The sequence below is a fragment of the Heteronotia binoei genome, unplaced genomic scaffold (assembly GCF_032191835.1).
Source record: "Heteronotia binoei isolate CCM8104 ecotype False Entrance Well unplaced genomic scaffold, APGP_CSIRO_Hbin_v1 ptg000648l, whole genome shotgun sequence".
Taxonomy (NCBI): Eukaryota; Metazoa; Chordata; class Lepidosauria; order Squamata; family Gekkonidae; genus Heteronotia; species Heteronotia binoei.
In genome coordinates, this window is record NW_026800061.1 from 273,728 (window position 1) to 291,997 (window position 18,270).

Consider the following 18,270-nt stretch of genomic DNA (forward strand, 5'->3'; position numbering starts at 1 on the left):
TATGCATTCATTTTTCTCTCCCCCTACAGTCTGTGTTTGCTGCCCCCAGCCGCCCATTTCTAACCTTTCTTCTCATTGCTACCATGACTGAGAAGTAAAAACATACTTAATAATAGACAGATACGTGAAGGTGGGAAGGTCCTTGAATGGCTGTTATATATGATGACCAAACTGAACCTCCATGTTTAGGCACACTATACTCTTGAATGCCAGGGAGGGGATGCTCTTACCTTTGTTCCCTGCTGATGGGATTTCCAAAAGCATTTGCTTGGCTAGCTAGTGTGGGAAATAGGACACTGGACTAGAGAAACATCTGGTGTGGTCCAACAAGCTTCTTTTTTTATTATTATCATGGCACAGGTATGTAGTTATACTAACTTCATTTTACAAAGGATTTTTAAAATATCATTCAGTGATCCCACTGCTTTCTCTGCACCTTTAAATGTGCTACTGAGTTATTAAAGTGTGTGGGAAGAAAGGAAACTGCAGTTTTGCTTTTAATGTTAAGGGAAAGGCATTCTGTGCATGCCCAGAGGTATTTTTCTTCCAGAACTCTGGCCATGCTGAAAATGAACTCTTAGGCTAAGTGCTAGTGATATCTTTGCACAAACTGAGTTACTAGAAAAGATAAATTCTAGAGCGATGGCCAGCTGGAGAGGAGAGGATGGAATGAAATTGAATGGAATGAGAAGAGAGATCTGGAATGAATTTCAAGTCTGGTGGCTTCTTTAGGGCCAACAAGTTTAATCCCGCGTATAAGCTTTTGTGTGCATGCACACTTCATCAGATACACTGAAATATTTTTCCTTAAGTCTTAAAACACCATCTTGATTGGAAATAAATTGAAAGTTCAGTAGTAGGAATACTGTATTAGTAGATTTTGGATAGCGTTGGATAGAGCACTGGATTGAGCGGGAGGGAAAGGCAGGATAAGTTGTAAGTTGCAGCCATTGTACTCTGATGGTGATCTGAAGCTCAGCGGAGATCATTAGGGGGAGATGTCTGGGGTGCTCCTGGGGAGGGGAAGGTAAGAACATAAGAGAAGCCATGTTGGATCAGGCCAATGGCCCATCCAGTCCAACACTCCGTATCACACAGTGGCCAAAAAATTTATATATATATATATATATATATATATATATGTACACACACACACACACACAGTGGCTAATAGCCACTGATGGACCTCTGCTCCATATTTTTATCTAACCCCCTTGAAGCTGGCTATGCTTGTAGTCACCTCCACCTCCTGTGGCAGTGAATTCCCTTTGGGTGAAGGAGTATAGTGGCTCACTCTCCTTCCAGCCTATATCCCATCCCAAGGATAGCAGGTATGGGGGCCAAGTGGAAGTACTCAACTCCATCCTTGGTGTTGTGCTACACCAGGTCCATAAATAGTAAGACCTCAGCCCTGCAGGACTTACTGCTTACGCAGGATATGGACCTGGCCTGCGTGACTGAGACCTGGGTGCGAGACAAGGAGACAGTAACTCTCTCCCAAGTTGCTCCTCCCGAGTTCTCAGTCCTTCATCAAGCACCGACTAGCGGGGGAGGGGAGAGAGGTGGCTTTCTTTATACGGGAGGCTTACTCCTTCCGGGCGCTCCCGTCCCCAGAGATCACTGGCATAGAGTGTGTCGGCTTGCTGTGGGATATTGGGGAGAGTTTGGCAATCTAGCTGGTGTACCGTCCACCTAACGCACCAGCCAGTGCCTTACCATCCTGATGGAGGTTGTAGCAGGCTGAGCTTTGGAGTACCCTCGACTTATAATCTTGGGTGACTTCAATTTCCATGCCGAGGATGCAGCCTCTAGTTGGGTGGTGGACCTAGTGTCTTCCATGGCGGCACTAGGACTCTCCCTTTATATAACAACCCCAACACACCAGGCTGGGCACACGCTAGATATGATCTTTGCAATGGGAGTGTGATGGAATCAAAGGGTTAATGGAGAAGCTGAGGCCTCAGAGAGCCCTGAGTCATGTGACTCAGTGGTTAACTGTCAGAAAAAAATGGTCAGAAAGAGAGAGTTGGACTGCGAGTGTGTGAGAGAGGCTTGGTGTGAAGTGAAGCTCTATATACACTCTGTGAAATCAGCCAGGTGGCTGAGCGTGAGGCATATCTCTAGGTCACGAGCGCCCTCTAAGGAAGAGGAAGGTGACAGAGAGTGTCTAAGTGGAAGACCTTAGTGGTCACAGACATATGATACACTGCTCCTAGGAGTTTATAATGTGACTGAGGGAGAGCCGTGGGTCTGAGGGAGTCAGGAGAACTGGGGCTTGTCAAACCAGATGATTCAAGGGACCAGGCACTCAAAGCCCAAGAGGCCAGCCTGATTTAAGTTTAGGAGAGTGGATTAAAAGAAGAACTGTGTACCCTGAAATACCTCAGAGCATTGCTGGAGGGTCTAGCCAACCTACTGTAAAGCAAATGTTATTTCTACAAGATACAAAGTAGCCTCTGTACAGACATCCCATCCCCCAGTTAAAGCCTATTTTGTAAATAAAGAACTATAGTTTGCTGTTACGTTTTCGGGTGCCTGTGTGATTGGGAAAGACTTCAAATCTGCAGTGGTCCCCTGCTCATATACCGTATCAGACCCTCGAAGAGACTAATGTATATTTAGCTGCCCTCACTGAGGCAGGAGGTGATAGGCTGCCACCGCCATAGTAGTGGTTGTGATAGGGAGTTATAGTGGATCGGATTTCTGTAGATGCAGTGCCACTATGCCCTGAGGGCCCGTGTGGATATCCCACATCTGCCCTGCTTAGGCGGCGAGCAGGTTTTAGCTCACCCTCGAAGTCAGAAGGACCCCATGAGGTTTCAGATGGCTTTGTGGGCTCCCTGGCCCTCTGACGACTTGTTGAATGATCTTGTGGAGACCTGGAATAACCGGCTCTCCGCAGCTATCGACGAGATCCCTCCCCAGCGTCTTCTTAGTCCCCACTCACGATTGGCACCGTGGTATACGTGATTGATGAAACGGTGACTAAGATGACTAGAGAGTCAGTGGCAATGTACTCATGACGAAATGACAAGAACATCCTATAGGTCATTTATGTGGGCCTATGAGATGGCAGTCCAGGCCACAAAGAAGGCTTACTTTGTGACTCAGATTGCGTCTGTGACCTCATGCCTGGCACAATTATTTAGCATAATTAGCAAAATTCGGTCATTAACAACTTTATCACAAAGTAAACAAAATGTTAGGGAATTAGAAATAGACTATGAGGCAATAAACTTGACTGACTGTAACAATAAACTTGACTATGAGGCTTTTGCGAGTTTTTTCACAGATAAGGTTTCGTCGCTCCAACATGACCTGCCCATCACACTTGATACAGCGAGCGAACTTGAGGCACCAAGAGCGTCTTCTGGTCCATTTTTTTATTCCTTCACTCCACTCAGTCTGGAAAAAGTCAACAGGACCCTTCTTACTGTGCACCCTACCACCTGCAGTTTGGATCCGTGCCCGTCTTGGCTAGTGAAAGTTGGCCAGGCGATACTACGTGAACCACTGCAGCTGATTATCAACAGATCCCTTCTAGAGGGGATCTTTCCCACACCTCTTAAAGAGGCTGTGGTATGCCCCCTCTTAAAAAAGCCATCTGCAGTCCCAGCCGAATTGGCGAACTATCGGCCGGTGTTGAACCTACACTTTCTGGGTAAGGTTATAGAGCGGGCTATGGTGACTCAGTTACAAGGGTTCCTGGAGAACACTTCTGCACTGACTTTTTTCAGTCCAGTTTTCGTCCAGATGGTTTTGGTTGCCCTCATAGATGACTCCTGCGACATCTGGATCAAGGCGGCTCAGCAGTGCTGCTGTTATTAGACCTGTCAGCTGCATTTGATACGGCTGACCACCAGCTACTGTCTAGCCACCTCACCGACGTGGGAATTCAGCGGTCCGCCTTGCAGTGGCTGGCCTTTTCCCTTAAAGGTTGGGGACAAAGGGTGGTTATAGGGGAAGAATCGTCTCGGAGGCACCCACTTACACGTGGTGTGCTGCAAGGGGTGGTTCTGTCCCCGATGTTATTTAACATCAATATGTGCCCGCTTGTCAGGAGGCATGGGCTGGGGTACCATCAATATGCAGATGACACCCAGCTCTATTGATGGGTGGCCAATCCGGCTGCACCCCGGACAACTTGGACCTGGCACTACAAGCTGTGACATCTTGGCTCAGGCTGAGTCAATTGAAGTTGAATCCGACAAAGATGGAGGTTCTCTATCTGAGTTGGGGTGGCCTGGGAAAGGAGATCCCCTTACCGGCTTTTGATGGAGTGCCACTAATTCTGGCCCCAAAAGTCAAAAGCTTGGGAGTGCTCTTGGAGTCCTCCTTGTCTATGGAGGCCCAAGTAGCAACCACTGCCAAGTCCACCTTTTTCCATCTGCAGCGGGTATAGCAGTTGACCCCTTTTCTAGAGCACTGCGACTTAGCAATGCTGATCCATGCTATGGTCACCTCAAGAATAGACTACTGTAATGCCCTCTACATGGGGTTTCCCTTGACTCTGACTCAGAAACTGCAGCTAGTGCAGAACGCTGCAGCACGGTTGTTAATAGGTCTCCCTGGATGGGAGCACATTCAACCCGTGTTGAAAGAGCTGCATTGGCTGCCTATTGTGTACCGAGTCTGTTTTAAAGTGCTGGTATTGACCTTTATATATGGCTGAAGACCTGTCTGTCTACGGGACTGCCTTTCCTAATATGTTCCCCAGAGAGCACTGCGTTCAGGAACTCAAAATCTGTTGTCCATCCCCAGACCAAGGGAGGCCAGTCTAAGCTCTACACAGGCCGGGGCCTTCTCAATGGCAGCACCAATGCTGTGGAATGCTGTCCCTGAGGCCGTAAGAGCCCTGCGGGATCTCTCCCAGTTCTGCAGGGCTTGTAAAACTGAACTTTTTTGACAGGCTTATAGTAACTAGTGGGAGAAGGCTGCCACTTCTATGCTGCTGAGCAATACCATCAGAAGGACCACCAACAGATATTTGTATTGCACCTAATATCTTGCTTTTAAATTGTTAATTGTTTGTTTTATCATTTTAAACTTGTAATTGAGATTGTTGGTTTTACTATGACTGTTAGTCGCCTTGAATCCGCTTTTGGAATGGGCAGAATATAAATCGAAGGTAAATAAATAAATGACTTGACTTGCTTGCCTCCTCTCAAAGAAATCGACTTCTCACTTCCCCCCATTTTTTCCTTCCCCTATGAAGCATCCTGTAAATTGCAATTTTCTTGTCTGTTTGTTTCTATCAGGTTAGTAGAAATATTCTAAAGTGGGTTTTTTTTCAGTTTAGTACTGTTTGAGAGAGAGACTTATATCACACTTAATACAATGGGAATTATTCCCAGTTAACAATTATTCTTCTGTTCACAGTAACAAAAACCAAATGATTTGTTTAGTTATGATATTTGGTTTTGATCAGGGTCATTGGGAGGCCAGATGGAATTTTGTTCAGGGGCCCATGGGGTGGCTTTCTACAACCCTGTACAAATGGATATTAAATGATGCAAAGAATGCATATGGTAAACAGCTGTACATTTTATAGTTGCTTTATGGAGAAGCATCTGTGGTTTTGCTAGTACTGTTTGCAGCAGCATCGACACGGGAGGCATCTGGACCAAGCTTTACAATCATTTTGGATACGCGTGATCACAGCAAAAGCGATTTCCTTGGTTGATGGTATTGGTGTCACCTTAAATAAAGGAACGAAATACATATTGATGATGTATCTAAAGTGTTTTTCCCTTCTTCCTTTTTAAGGGATACTATGATACTATGGATGCAGGTTTCATGGACGAAGATGGATATGTGTATGTCATGTCACGAGTGGATGATGTGATCAATGTTGCTGGTCATAGAATTTCAGCAGGTGCAATTGAAGAGGTGAGTAAAAAATGCTTATAAAAGTAATAGGAAAGGAAAGGTCCCCTATGCAAGCACCAGTCGTTTCTGACTCTGGGGTGACGTTGCTTTCACAACATTTTCACAGGAGACTTTTTACGGGGTGGTTTGCCATTGCCTTCTCCAGTCAACTACACTTCCCCCCCCAGCAAGCTGGGTACTCATTTTACCAACCTCGGAAAGATAGAAGGCTGAGTCAACCTCAAGCCGGCTACCTGAAAATCCAACTTCCACCGGGGATCGAACTCAGGTCGTGAGCAGAGCTTAGGACTGCAGTACTGCAGCTTTAACACTCTGCACTCTTAAAAAAAAAGTAATAATGAGGGGGAAATCTGTCTGAGAGGAAGAACTTCATTGAAACATATCCTTTTTTGGTGGCTTCCTAGAAAAGTTTTTAAATGATGGTGTCAAGAAGATGCCATGTTGTCTACTGCCTCCTTTGACATAAATATTGTATGCATTCAGCAATGTGTGTAAAAGTTTTTATTTCAGAGGACATTCAGTGAAAGGTAAACTGTTTTTGACAAATCTAGCTGAGTTCTTATTTTGTGTGTTATTAACTTGCTTATTGATTGTTATTTCGTTTTTGTATGTTATATTGTTTTTGTATGTTTGAAATTTATTGTTTTGTTAGCTGCCTTGAGTCTAATGAGAAGGCAGGATATAAATATAATAAATTAGTAATACCAATGTATCTAATTCTCAGTATGGCCAAATCTGTGGAAATTTAAATCCACAAATTTAAGTTCACAAACTGTCATCAGAATAGGCCAGTTCTTGATATACTGCTCAAAACAGTCCACCACAGAGTTCCATCTAACATCTTGTGGGAGCATTAGCTCAGGCCCACCCATTCTTTTCAGAGCTGCTGCAGCAAAATGATTGTTATGGAAGTATTTAGCAATATCAACATTAGCCTTTATTTCTGGAACACTGAAGTCTTTGGCTAGGAGGTGCAGCAAATGAGCACTGCAACCATGTTATTAGCTTTGTATTCCCTTCCAGCTCTTCTAAATTTCTTCTCATCTTAGATACATTTGCAGCAATGTCTGTGACCAAACTGCGTACTACACATTTGAATTTTTGTTCACATGTTATTATAGCTTTTGCTGTCACTTCTTTTAAGTATTCTGCTGTGTGTGTATTTCCTGACATATCTATTGTTTGTGCAAGGAAGACTTTCCCTTCTTCTGTTGTTATACAAGCACATACGACTGGATCATTGTGGACATTACTCCACCCATCAAGACTTAGGTTAACAATTTTATCCTCCAGAGCTGCTGCACATTGCTCCATTTCTCTATCATACACTTTATCCAGCAGCTTCCCTGCAACATCTGCTCTGCTGGGTGGACTGTATCCTGGTCTCAGTGATTGAACCATATTAATGAAGTGTGGGTTCTCAGTCAGACGGAAAGAAGAGTTGGTTGCATAAACAAGCTGGGAATTTTTTTCATCAATTAACTCTTTTTCTAATCTGCTGTTTTTTATCAAAAACTTATCTATGGTGGTTCCAGGAGGGAAGGGCTTTTTCTTTCTTTTAGGTGATATACTGTAGGTGTCTGATGATGATGTCTATGGTGCAACTGAAACACTATCCTGAATAGATAACTCTGAAACTGTAGGAGGATGGTGATCTTGAAGGTCGATAGTTTCCAGTGTTGATGAATTCCCCTAAAAAAAAAAAATTAATGCTGTTATTTATACGATTTCTGCTTATTGTATTCATTGCCATGCAACACTGCCCAAAAAAGAATATTTGCTTTTCTTCATAACTGTATCAAAATGACAGTAACGTGCAGTAATAATAAGAAATATAATTTTGCTCAAACATGACAATTCAAGGCACTCTTTAAGAAATATGATTAAATAAAAATGTTTACCAACCTGAAGATCCTGCCTGTTCAAACATGTTTCTGTTGTCATCTTCATCACAGCACTTCTCATGATGTTGCCTCATTTGGGCCACCAGGCCTTGCATTTCTTTGTTGCAGTGTTTGCATTTTGCACGCATGCCTGCCTTACCAATAGATAGAGGAAATTCATTAAAATATTCCCAAACTGGGTCTCTTTTACTTCCTGCTGCCATTAAAGGTTTTCTCCTCCAGGGAAAAAAGTGATGTGATAAACCTCGGGTTATACATACAAAAGATCCAAAGTCTTGTGGAGTATTCTGCTCAAAAAGTTTCACTTTCATTTTTACTGCTTGCCCCTCCCTCCTCACACTTAAGTTTCTTCTTGTGCAGATCTATTCCACTCAAAGCAATCTTTTTCTATTCATTGAACTTTTTGAAACTTAACACTTAAGGGGTTGATTCTGTGTACATAGGTTTGTAGAACAATGAGATTAAGGTCTTTTTCTCAAGTCAGTTCATTTTATAACATTTTTGCTGTGTAGAAGAGGCATGTGATCTCTACAGACACAAATTAGTTTTGAGAACTGCAAAACCAAGCATCTGTGTTCTGTGATAATATCTTGTAGACAGAGAAACTGCCCAGTAATCTTACAGAAACCTCTGGAAGAGCATGTCATTGTGAATGGATTAATAGAATTTTATTACCAAAAAATTTAAACATTGCATGAATATACAGCTTTATGCTTCAGAATTAAAAACTAATCCTTATTTCATGACGGAATAACCTTTGGATGAAATTTATTTTCCTCAGAAAGCATTTCATTTAAAAAATCCGATTTAAATTTTAAAAAAATCAAATTTAAATTTAAAAAAATGTTTTAAATTTTAAAAAAACACACATTGATTTTTATCCACCCTGCTTGGGACTGGCTGCTTGCTACTGTTCAGGAGCAGCCTACCCACCAAAAGTGAATGTGGTGAAGCAGTTAGTGGAAATCAAGGGTGGGGGGCCTTGCCTAGGGTACCAAAAAAGCTGACACAAGCCCTGCATGTAACTTAGCCCGATTCAATGGCTGGCATTGCAACAAGTGGGCCATAATTTCTTTAGGTAATTATTGCTAGGGGAGGAAAGAAGGGAAAGTGGATGACATGGGGGGTATAAAAGATAGGTTGGCTGGTTGGGTACAAAGGAGAGAAGGAAGCAGGAAAAGGGGAGGAACTATGGGAACTTTCATGGAAGGGAAATACCAGGAAGGGGGAAATGTGATGCTCCCTGCAGCTCCTTGCAGATCCCTTACTTTATATAAAAGCCAAAGAGGTATATGAGAACTACGGGTGGCAAGGCCTGAGCCTGGCTGGGCAACCAAATTTGAGCAAAAGTTTAAAAAGCATGGGGTGACATAACAAAAGATTGATAAGGAAATAAAAAAAAATAGATGAAAGAGGAAGAAAGGATTAATAGAGTAAAATGTAGTCACAACTACAGAAAAATAACAGAAAAGAAAAATAGTAAAATGAAAGTGAGAAAATGGAATGAAAGCCAAATGGAAAAGGATTAAAAATAAATTGAGCAGAGGCATAATCCGAATACTACAAAACATAAAGACTTTGAAACCATATAATTTGGGAATAAGATGAAATGTCAAGTGAATCCCTCCACTTGAAGAAGAGTTATCACAGCAGACAATCTCAGTAGGAAATCATCTAGAAGGAATCTTCTCTTTTTTTAAAAAAGAAAGACTGTTATGACATCAGGGGGTTGATTTAAAAGAAATTTTAAAAAGATAAAGTAATCCATGGGAAAACTGAAGGAAAAAAGCAGAGTGATCAAGGCAGATGGCAATAAACAAGAAGACTAATCTGAAGGAACTTCTAGATGAAACGGCTTTACCAAAACAAAAACAGAAAACAAGGAAGAAAATGAAGTTTAAACAACAAAGGAACAACAGAATAAAAACTAGGAAATGGAAGAAGAAAAAGAAAGATATTGAAAAAATATCGGGGAAACAACTGAGGATGAAAAAAATAAACATAGTGAACAAAATGAGAATTAAGATGTACAGCCACTTTGCAGAATGAACCCATGAATGAAGAAGGCATAACTGAGGACTAAGCAAAAAAAAAAAGAACAATAAGAATGGAAAATAAGGGAACATAAAAATTAAGATTTGATGATAAACTAACACGAATTAAAGACACAGAAGCATCACATCACGACTCGGCAATGAAGGAACAACATACACAAGAGAAATCACAGAAAAATGCCAAAGACTGAAAATTATAAACTACTGAAACAGTAAATAAAGTAACAGAATTCAAATAGTGAATGAAATAAAATGGTAGGCAGAGGGAAGATCGAAAGCATTAGAGAAAAAACAGAACAGAATAATTAAACATATGAACAGCCTAATCAAATGTAGCAGTTTTTAAAAGGCAAATAAATGAAGTAAAACAAAAACCTGAAGTACATCATGCTCAGCTGTTTTATCAGTAAGTAAATTCAGATAACCAACACTGCAGGAGGAAGCCAGAGTAGACAATCACTACACCTTAGAATCAACATTGGCTTTCCAAGTGTTTGTGTCTCTTTGCATGCCAGAATATTCATGAAGCTAATCACCATAGTAATCCATTTTTCCTTTGCAATTTCAAAAATGGCCTCAAAGTGAAGGCTATAATTTTTTAACAGAAACCTAATTTTTCTTTTTTATCAATGTAGCTTTTGGGAGACATATTTGCAAAGCCATTAACATTTAAATAAATAGCATTTTTAAAGTGTTAGAAAACTAGTTCTTCCATCTACTTGTGGAAAGGTAAATCCTCACATTTATTTTTATACTTTAGTTACCTTTTTCATGTTGACAAACAGGTCTGATGTTGTGGCATCTTGAGGCTTTATTGCTGCTGCTTCTTTCTTTTGGAAAGGAAAGCTTTGGCTAAATTGTTTTATGTATTGTTTGTATTCTGTTTCAGAAAGCAATATACTGTCCTTTATGCTGCTTGATTTCCATTATTTGCTTCCCATACAGTGGATAGTGATTTGATGACTTTGCTGAATACATCATGACATAGCTCTGATCTCATGTTCAAACAATATATACACTTTCTTTATTTTTGTGACATTGTTTAGTTGATTTATAGTTAAGATTGTTCCCAGACCCACAAAACATTGAAATATTATAAAATTTAACCAGTATTATTAGTTTGAAAATATGTCTCTATGAGAGTGGTTTATGCTTAGTATTGTTGGTTGGACAGTTAACAGTTTTATAGTTTTCAGTCCCAAAGGGCTTATTAATATAATTTTCATAGTTATTAAGTATTTCGCTGCTAGAGCACTGGATTATATAGATTTTTCATCAATCTAAATTTTGAGAATGTTCCAGTGAGAAGAGTATATGTGTAAAACTGCACGGACAACATGCATACCAACAATGCAGCATTGTATAAATTTGCAAGTGAGCTCTAAGCAAACTAAGCAAACTAACCGCACTATATAATGTATGAAAAGTGTAAACCACCAATGGCTGAAACTATGGTAGCTGCCAAAAAGAGTCCATAATGAATACTTCAACCAATCCACAGTGTGGTAATGTTCCCAAGATAGAACCTTTGAAAGAGTTTCTTTGGCCATCTGTTTTCATTGTATGCCTGAATGCTCAATGTGACATTCATAGTAGGAGACAGATGACGACTTCGGGATTTAGTAATACTCTGCATCTAAATTACCAGTCCATACTTAAGTTGGTTCACTGACGTTTGTTTTCTTTTCCAGGCTGTTCTCTCCCATAAGGCTGTGGCAGACTGTGCAGTTGTTGGTCATGAGGATTCTTTGAAAGGCCATGTGCCACTAGCATTATGTGTTCTAAGAAATGGTGAGAAATCCTGTTTCCTTAGACTTATTCAAACCCTGGGTCAATACGGATGCAGTTTATTTTCACTTTTATATCCTACCTTATATATATATCCTACCTTAGACTAGGTAACAAAACTGTAACAATGAAATAAAATGACAGTTACACTCGCATTCCTTATCAGATGTGAATACGGAAGAGGAATCACTTAAGGACGAAATTGTTCAGAGAGTTAGAGAAAATATTGGTCCAGTGGCAGCATTCCGGAAAGTGCTACTTGTGAAACAGATCCCAAAGACACGTTCTGGCAAGATACCACGGTCGGCTCTTTCTTCCCTTGTAAATGGCAAGACATACCAGGTGAACAGCAGCTCTTCTATTACTATGGTGATGCATGTGATACTATGATGTATATGTAACAAAAAAGCTTAATCTATACAGTGCAGTAGGCAATTTCCTAATCTTATGCCCTACTCATAAATGTATGCAAAACTTCTGTAGGGTGCAGAATGACATTGACATGGCCTTACTTCGTGGAACAGGCCAATCCTATTCTGCTGTGCCTTCCATCTGAAATCTATATATCTATATATGTGTGGCCTTCATCTGTGGTGCCTAAATCCATGGATTGTGGCCACAATGACACTAAACAGATTTTCCTGCAAATTTGGAAGACTCCCCAAGTTTGAAAAAAAAATCTGAACTGATAAATATATGGGGGTTTAAATCTGCCTCCCAGAATACAGTTGTGTTGTCTACACATGTGCAGACAGCACACTCGCCTTGGCAGAGATGGTTGGCAGTGGATGCCAGGAGCCGCTCTTCGAACTTCAGATTTGGTTCTGGGTATGGAGCAGCCCCAACGCACTGCCACTGTACTCAAAGGTAGGCGGAGTGGCCTGGAGCTGCACCATGGTTGGCCATGGATGGGGAGATAGGATTCCTCCCTCCCACACAGTCCTGCTGCCACCACAGCCACCATGGCTCCCAAGGAAAGAAAAAAGGAGGGGATTGTCTTCTAGAGAGAGAAAAAGGAGGGGATTGTATGAAGAAGAAAACAGAAAGAAGAGGGGGGAGAAAAATAGGAGAGGGGGTGGTAGATTGAGAAGGGGGAACATTGTCTGAGAAGTGCTGGGGGGTAGTTGAGTGGGGAGGTTGATATACAAGGGGTGAGAGCAGAAAATAGGGTAAGAAAGATTGCCAGAGAAAATGGTGGACAGAAAAAGGGGGAAGACCGACATAGAAGGGGTGAGGGGAGAAAGGATTGAGGAAGACTGATAGATAAGGAGTGAAAGGAGAAAGAGTGAAGGGGAATTTTAACTTGTGAATGTGGATTAGTTCCAGGATTAAATCGAGCAGTAACATTTGAAAGGAAGGATTAGCTGGTATAGTAGCAGATTGCAGACTGCAGCACTCCTCATTTTGTCATCCCATTGAAAGATTGAAGCACATATACCATTGTAGAAGATTTTTTCAATTGAAACAGAATAAAAGTAGCCCAGGGTCTTTGTTAGGACTTTGTGGACAACTAGAACATCTGCATGGAATATGAGTGTCCTTTCCTGCAATTAATCATTATATTGGTCTCTGTTTAAATTAATCTTTAGTGTGTTTTGAATGCTAGTGACAGTATATCTTTGAGTTAGTTCTATATACTGTTACTCCTTCCTATATATTTGAATTTTCTCATAGGCCAGTACAATAACACAGTAGCCATGAAGTTCATACTTTCTGTGGGCAAATAGTAAGTTGTAAATGATTATAACAAAAACTAGGCAAAAGAAATATAATGGAAATATAGCATCTTGATTCATTGGTCTTATTTCTTCAGATAAGTCCAACCATTGAGGATCCTGCTGCATTTCAACATGTGGAAGATGCACTGAAGAAAAAGTTAAAGTGACTGTTTAATGCTATTAAGATATGGGTAATATCTGGAATACATTTCATTTAGTTATGCTGGGAACAAAACTGAAACATTTTGGACTAATTTTTTTTCTGTGAAAGTGTTGCTCAGTCCTACACTACATTAGACAATCAAATAAGCATAATATTTGTTTGGTGATGTAATTTTTATTGATGAATGTTCAGATTTGTCAATAAAAATTCATTGAGGGATTCACATATCTATTTAAATAATAGTGTAAATTCTGAAGTGTTTGAAATGTACTTGGCACCTCTGACCTATAATAATCAGGAACTAATGGTAATGAAAGGTTATGAAGTGTTAGCCAGGATAAAACTGAGTGCTCTGTTCTAAGGAAAGACTTAACTTTGTGCTATGACATGAGGTAGTATAAAAACCAAAAATGTATGCTGTTTTAGCTATTCCTAGAATGCTATCAGAATTAAGGTTTAAAAAATTATAAGAATTAATAGAATATGCTATAGGAACTAAACGTACTTTATATAAATTGTCCCCAATAACCTTTACAGCATTTTGTTTTCCCTTTATTTTGTTTCTCATATTGATAGAAACAAGTTGTCAGGGGTCAGTTGGTGCCCCCCACATTCCTCAGTCTCTGAATCTGCCATTGCTGAGCAGCAACCACTACCGCTTGCTACCTTTTACACAGCAAGATCAGGTACTCTCATGGCCCACCCCAGCCTTAGTTCCATATAGAACCGATAGGTGTTATTTACTCAGCATCATCCTGAATACACGGTTATGCTTTTCTCAGGGAGGGGGCAGGCAGGTTGCTTCCACTAATTACTTGTTTGGTTGGCTGGAGGGAGCAGCTGAATGTTCCCTATCTGCTTTAATGAAGTTGGGGTAGATGGGGGGCAAATGAGGAGTGTTGCTGTCTGCAATCTATACTAATACCAATTAATCTTCCTTTCACATTACTGATGGGGGGCAAAAAAGAATAAACTGGCAGAACTACTCCCTAAAACCTGGAAGTGACCCCTATTTATCATTTTTCAAAAAGTAAATTCTATCAAAATATTTCAACATTGTACTACACAATATTAATGTCATTGGGTGGAAATTACGACATTGTTTTTAAACAAAATGTAGCTATGATGGGAACTGGCACTAATTGATCACTTTTACTTTGTATTTTTGTTACCTTCTACATTAATATTTTTTTTTTGCTATTACTCTCTCCCCCCATTTAGAAGATTTTGATAATTGTTACACAAATATACTCTGTGGTCAAGTTTTCCAGGCAAGGCATGCATGCTATTAAATTTAAAATATAATCTGAGGTAGAAGCAATTGATTTTCTTTTCCCTTCTTTATATGCTCTTATAACTCTTTGCTTCCTGGACTTATCAAAAAGCGTTCCTGGGAATCACTCACCCTTTCTATTTATGTTCAGCTCAGCCCAAATAGCATTCACAGCCTCTTCCCTTTTATAAAGAGAACTCTGAACTTAAAAACACGTTTTCTAGTAAAAGGGTGATGGTGGGAGGGTGCCATAAAAGTCAAACAGCATTTTGATACTAAAATAAAGTTTCATTGAAAAACACATTGCTAGATTCAGCTGTATTCTTGTCCAAAATGCATTATTTTAAAAAAAAGACAGTCTAGAGGAATGGTTTCCAGATCGATTTTTATCTGTGCTCAGGCTTCAACCCAGTGATTTAGTAGTCAGTGCAGCAAAACAGTGTCTTGGTGGCTATCACAAAAGTACTACGGATCTGCATTTTGGAAAGTGCACTTTTGTTATATAAAGGAGAAAGTTCAGTGCACCATCTTGTGGAAGACTGCATTAATGTTTTCAGACCTGAAGCCCAACGTCTGTCCCTTACTAAAGCTATGACACATGTACCCTGATCACACACTGAATACATAATCAGCACTGAGTTTCTTTTATTGACAGCAGGGGAGAAAAATCTGTCACCGTTTCGTTAAGTGAAGTCTGGTAAATAAAAGTACGCGATAAAACAAATGTACGTGCAAGATGTTGGCAGATCAACCTGCTGAAAGGAATAACCAAAAGACAGGTCTTAAGCTAAGATCAGGCGGCAGGAGATTAGCAAATAGCAGGTAAATGACAGAATTATATAGGTCTTACTTTGAAACTTCCCATATAAACAAAGAATAAACATCAATAACACCACCAAATAAAGCCACAGCAGGTAATAGTTTCTCCTCTAAACTTTTGTACACTATATATTACTTTGCTGTCTTTCAGTTACTTCTTCTGATAAAGTGACTTCAGTGAAGTCTCAGCAAGGCCATCTTGGATAAAAGTGTAACGTTAGACACACAGCTGTCTAATACCCTATGATATTGAAACAATGGGAGGACATTTTTATACAACTGAAAACTTGAAGATCAGAATTATTTTTTCCTTTCCTTTTTTTGTTTGGTTGTTTGACTCTGATGTTGGTTGACATAAGTAGAAAGTGGAAGGAAAAAAGATTCTTAGCAAAAGAAGTTTCTTCTTGGTCCATGAATATCCATGAGGAGAATGTCTTTGTTAATTTCCTGTAATTGCTTTTTATTCTTGCAACAGTTTTTTGTTCATGTTGAGTTTAAAAAGGAGAGCCATCACAGTGCTTTTCTACAAGATTATATATAACAATTCTGGTTTGCCTTAATAGGTCCATTTTTTTGGCTCCAGTTCCACATTTAAATAATTCTATTGGAAATAGTCGGAGGCAGGTGTTGAGCTTTAAATATCGACAGAGGTGGGTTTTTTTAAAAAAAGTAGGAACATGTTGAAGCATCTAATAACTCTGCTAAACATATCCAATTGAGGGCTACAATTCAAAACTGTAAAAATGGTGGAATGGAAAGATACAAACAGTAAGTAGTATTGACACTGTATTGTCAAGTGTTTGCACTAAGACCCCATGTACCATAGATTTGTTTTAAAAAATCATATTTATATTCATTTACATGAGACTTACACATATTAAAAGAAATACATACACAGTAAATATGTAAATTCTATTATATTACAATAAAACAGATGAAAACAAGTCTAAAAATGAGTGTCTTTGTTTCATTTTGGCCAGATTCCTGATAAAAGATATGTTGGGGTTTATTTTTAAAAATTATTCAGTAGCTATTTTATTGAAATATCCAGAAGATTCAGTCTGTCTAGTACTACTGCTGCACATCTGTACTGTGCCCATGTGCTATGTAAACTCTGTTGAAATAAATGAGAGTTGGCATGGCAGTAGTACTTGACAGACTGCACCTCAACAACTTAATGTGTAAAAAGATTGCCACATGTTTTTATCTGATAAACATTTATTTATTTCTTCACTGTTTACCCTGTTCTTGAATAAAAAGCTTCTTAAGATGGCGGTAGTGCACTTCAGGTAAAGTAGAGGAGGTGACATCTACAGGTGGGAAAAACAGTACAATCATTAAGAAGCCTCTTAATATAGGCTCATTTCTCTAAAGCCTACCAGTGGTAGATAATGAGGTTCCAGTGGGATGGCTTGCTAGACATAAGAATGGGCGACAGCACTAGTGGAAGAACAGGAGAAAAGACAATGGTAGCATTCTGCCTTTGTATCCCAGAACATTTAACAATATAGGCACTATCTGAAGTCATCAACTTTGCAATCTACTGTACAAATACCATTTACATTAAAAAGTTGATATTTGCTAGAAAACAGCAACCTTAGTTGATAAACTATCATTACAATTGTTCACTTAAAGCAAGAATCTAAGTAGTGTTGTTACATTAAAAATACAATCCTAACTCACTAACAGCCTTTGAATCCCACTGACTTCAATGGCTTCAGAAGGGTGAACTTCTGTTTAGGACTGACACTATAAATATTCCAGTTGGGGGGAAAATACAGATGGGAAATGGAAAATAATGTCAAAGAAGACATTTCTTGGGGTGAAATTTCACATTCTTATTAATACTTTTTAGAACCTGTGACTTTTTTGGGATGATAAAGATACTCTTGGTAGGACAATAGATTGACAATATGCAATAGATCCTTTAAAAGTTTTCCTTATATTGGAAAGCTCAAGATCTGATAGCTGGTGTATCGGTCAATTAAGTTGAACAATATATTAAGAAATATATTATTATTAATTATTATTATTAATATATGGTCATTTTATTAGGTTACTGCAGAACTATTAACCCACTCATTTTTTCACCTAGTGTAGCTTTCATTCTTGCAAACAAACCTAATAGACTTTGAGAACAATCTTAAGTGAGTCAACTAAAAGTAAGTCACATGTTATTTAACAGAGCTTACTCCTAGAAATGTGTCCTTAAAAATTGCTGATTTTTTGTTTGTTTCTATACTGCACTCCAGTCATTCTGAAATTCAGTTTTTCTGTTTTTAGATTTTGGATGTTCAAGCAGTGGCTGCGTATACACAGTTGCAACAACAGGAAAATTAGATAATCATAGGGTTGTAGTCTGTAAGCACTGCCCCTTCACTTTTTGAATTTGCAATGTTGTCTGAAACTATGTGGTGGCATATGACCTTGCACTCTTGGGCATGCTAATATTTGCCCTGTTGCTTTAGTTTCATACCGTTCCAATTCAACATTTCCTTTCCTGACCTTTGTTTTAGTATTTTTGCTTTAGAAAGAAGGTAAACCATTGATTTCAATTAACTTGCATTACGCTAGAAAAAGACTGTGACAGATAACCAGCTGTGCTCAAGGAATATGAGGAATATCAGCTTTTATCTCCGAGAAGTTAGGTGCTTAGAACCGA

The 18,270-nt window shown here is 39.4% G+C and overlaps 1 protein-coding gene across 2 annotated transcripts in view; it reads left to right on the forward strand.

The window, feature by feature from the left end:
* Positions 1 to 16,561, forward strand: part of LOC132590748 (acyl-CoA synthetase short-chain family member 3, mitochondrial-like) — a 106,793-nt gene extending 90,232 nt beyond the window's left edge. For both annotated transcript variants that reach the window (XM_060263658.1, XM_060263659.1), the window contains 4 exons: positions 5,767 to 5,889; positions 11,539 to 11,638; positions 11,802 to 11,977; positions 13,449 to 16,561. In XM_060263658.1, the coding sequence (XP_060119641.1) occupies positions 5,767 to 5,889; positions 11,539 to 11,638; positions 11,802 to 11,977; positions 13,449 to 13,520 (471 nt within the window). In that variant the 3' untranslated portion in view covers positions 13,521 to 16,561. The remainder of the gene's footprint in view (positions 1 to 5,766; positions 5,890 to 11,538; positions 11,639 to 11,801; positions 11,978 to 13,448) is intronic.
* Positions 16,562 to 18,270: the final 1,709 nt, after the last annotated feature.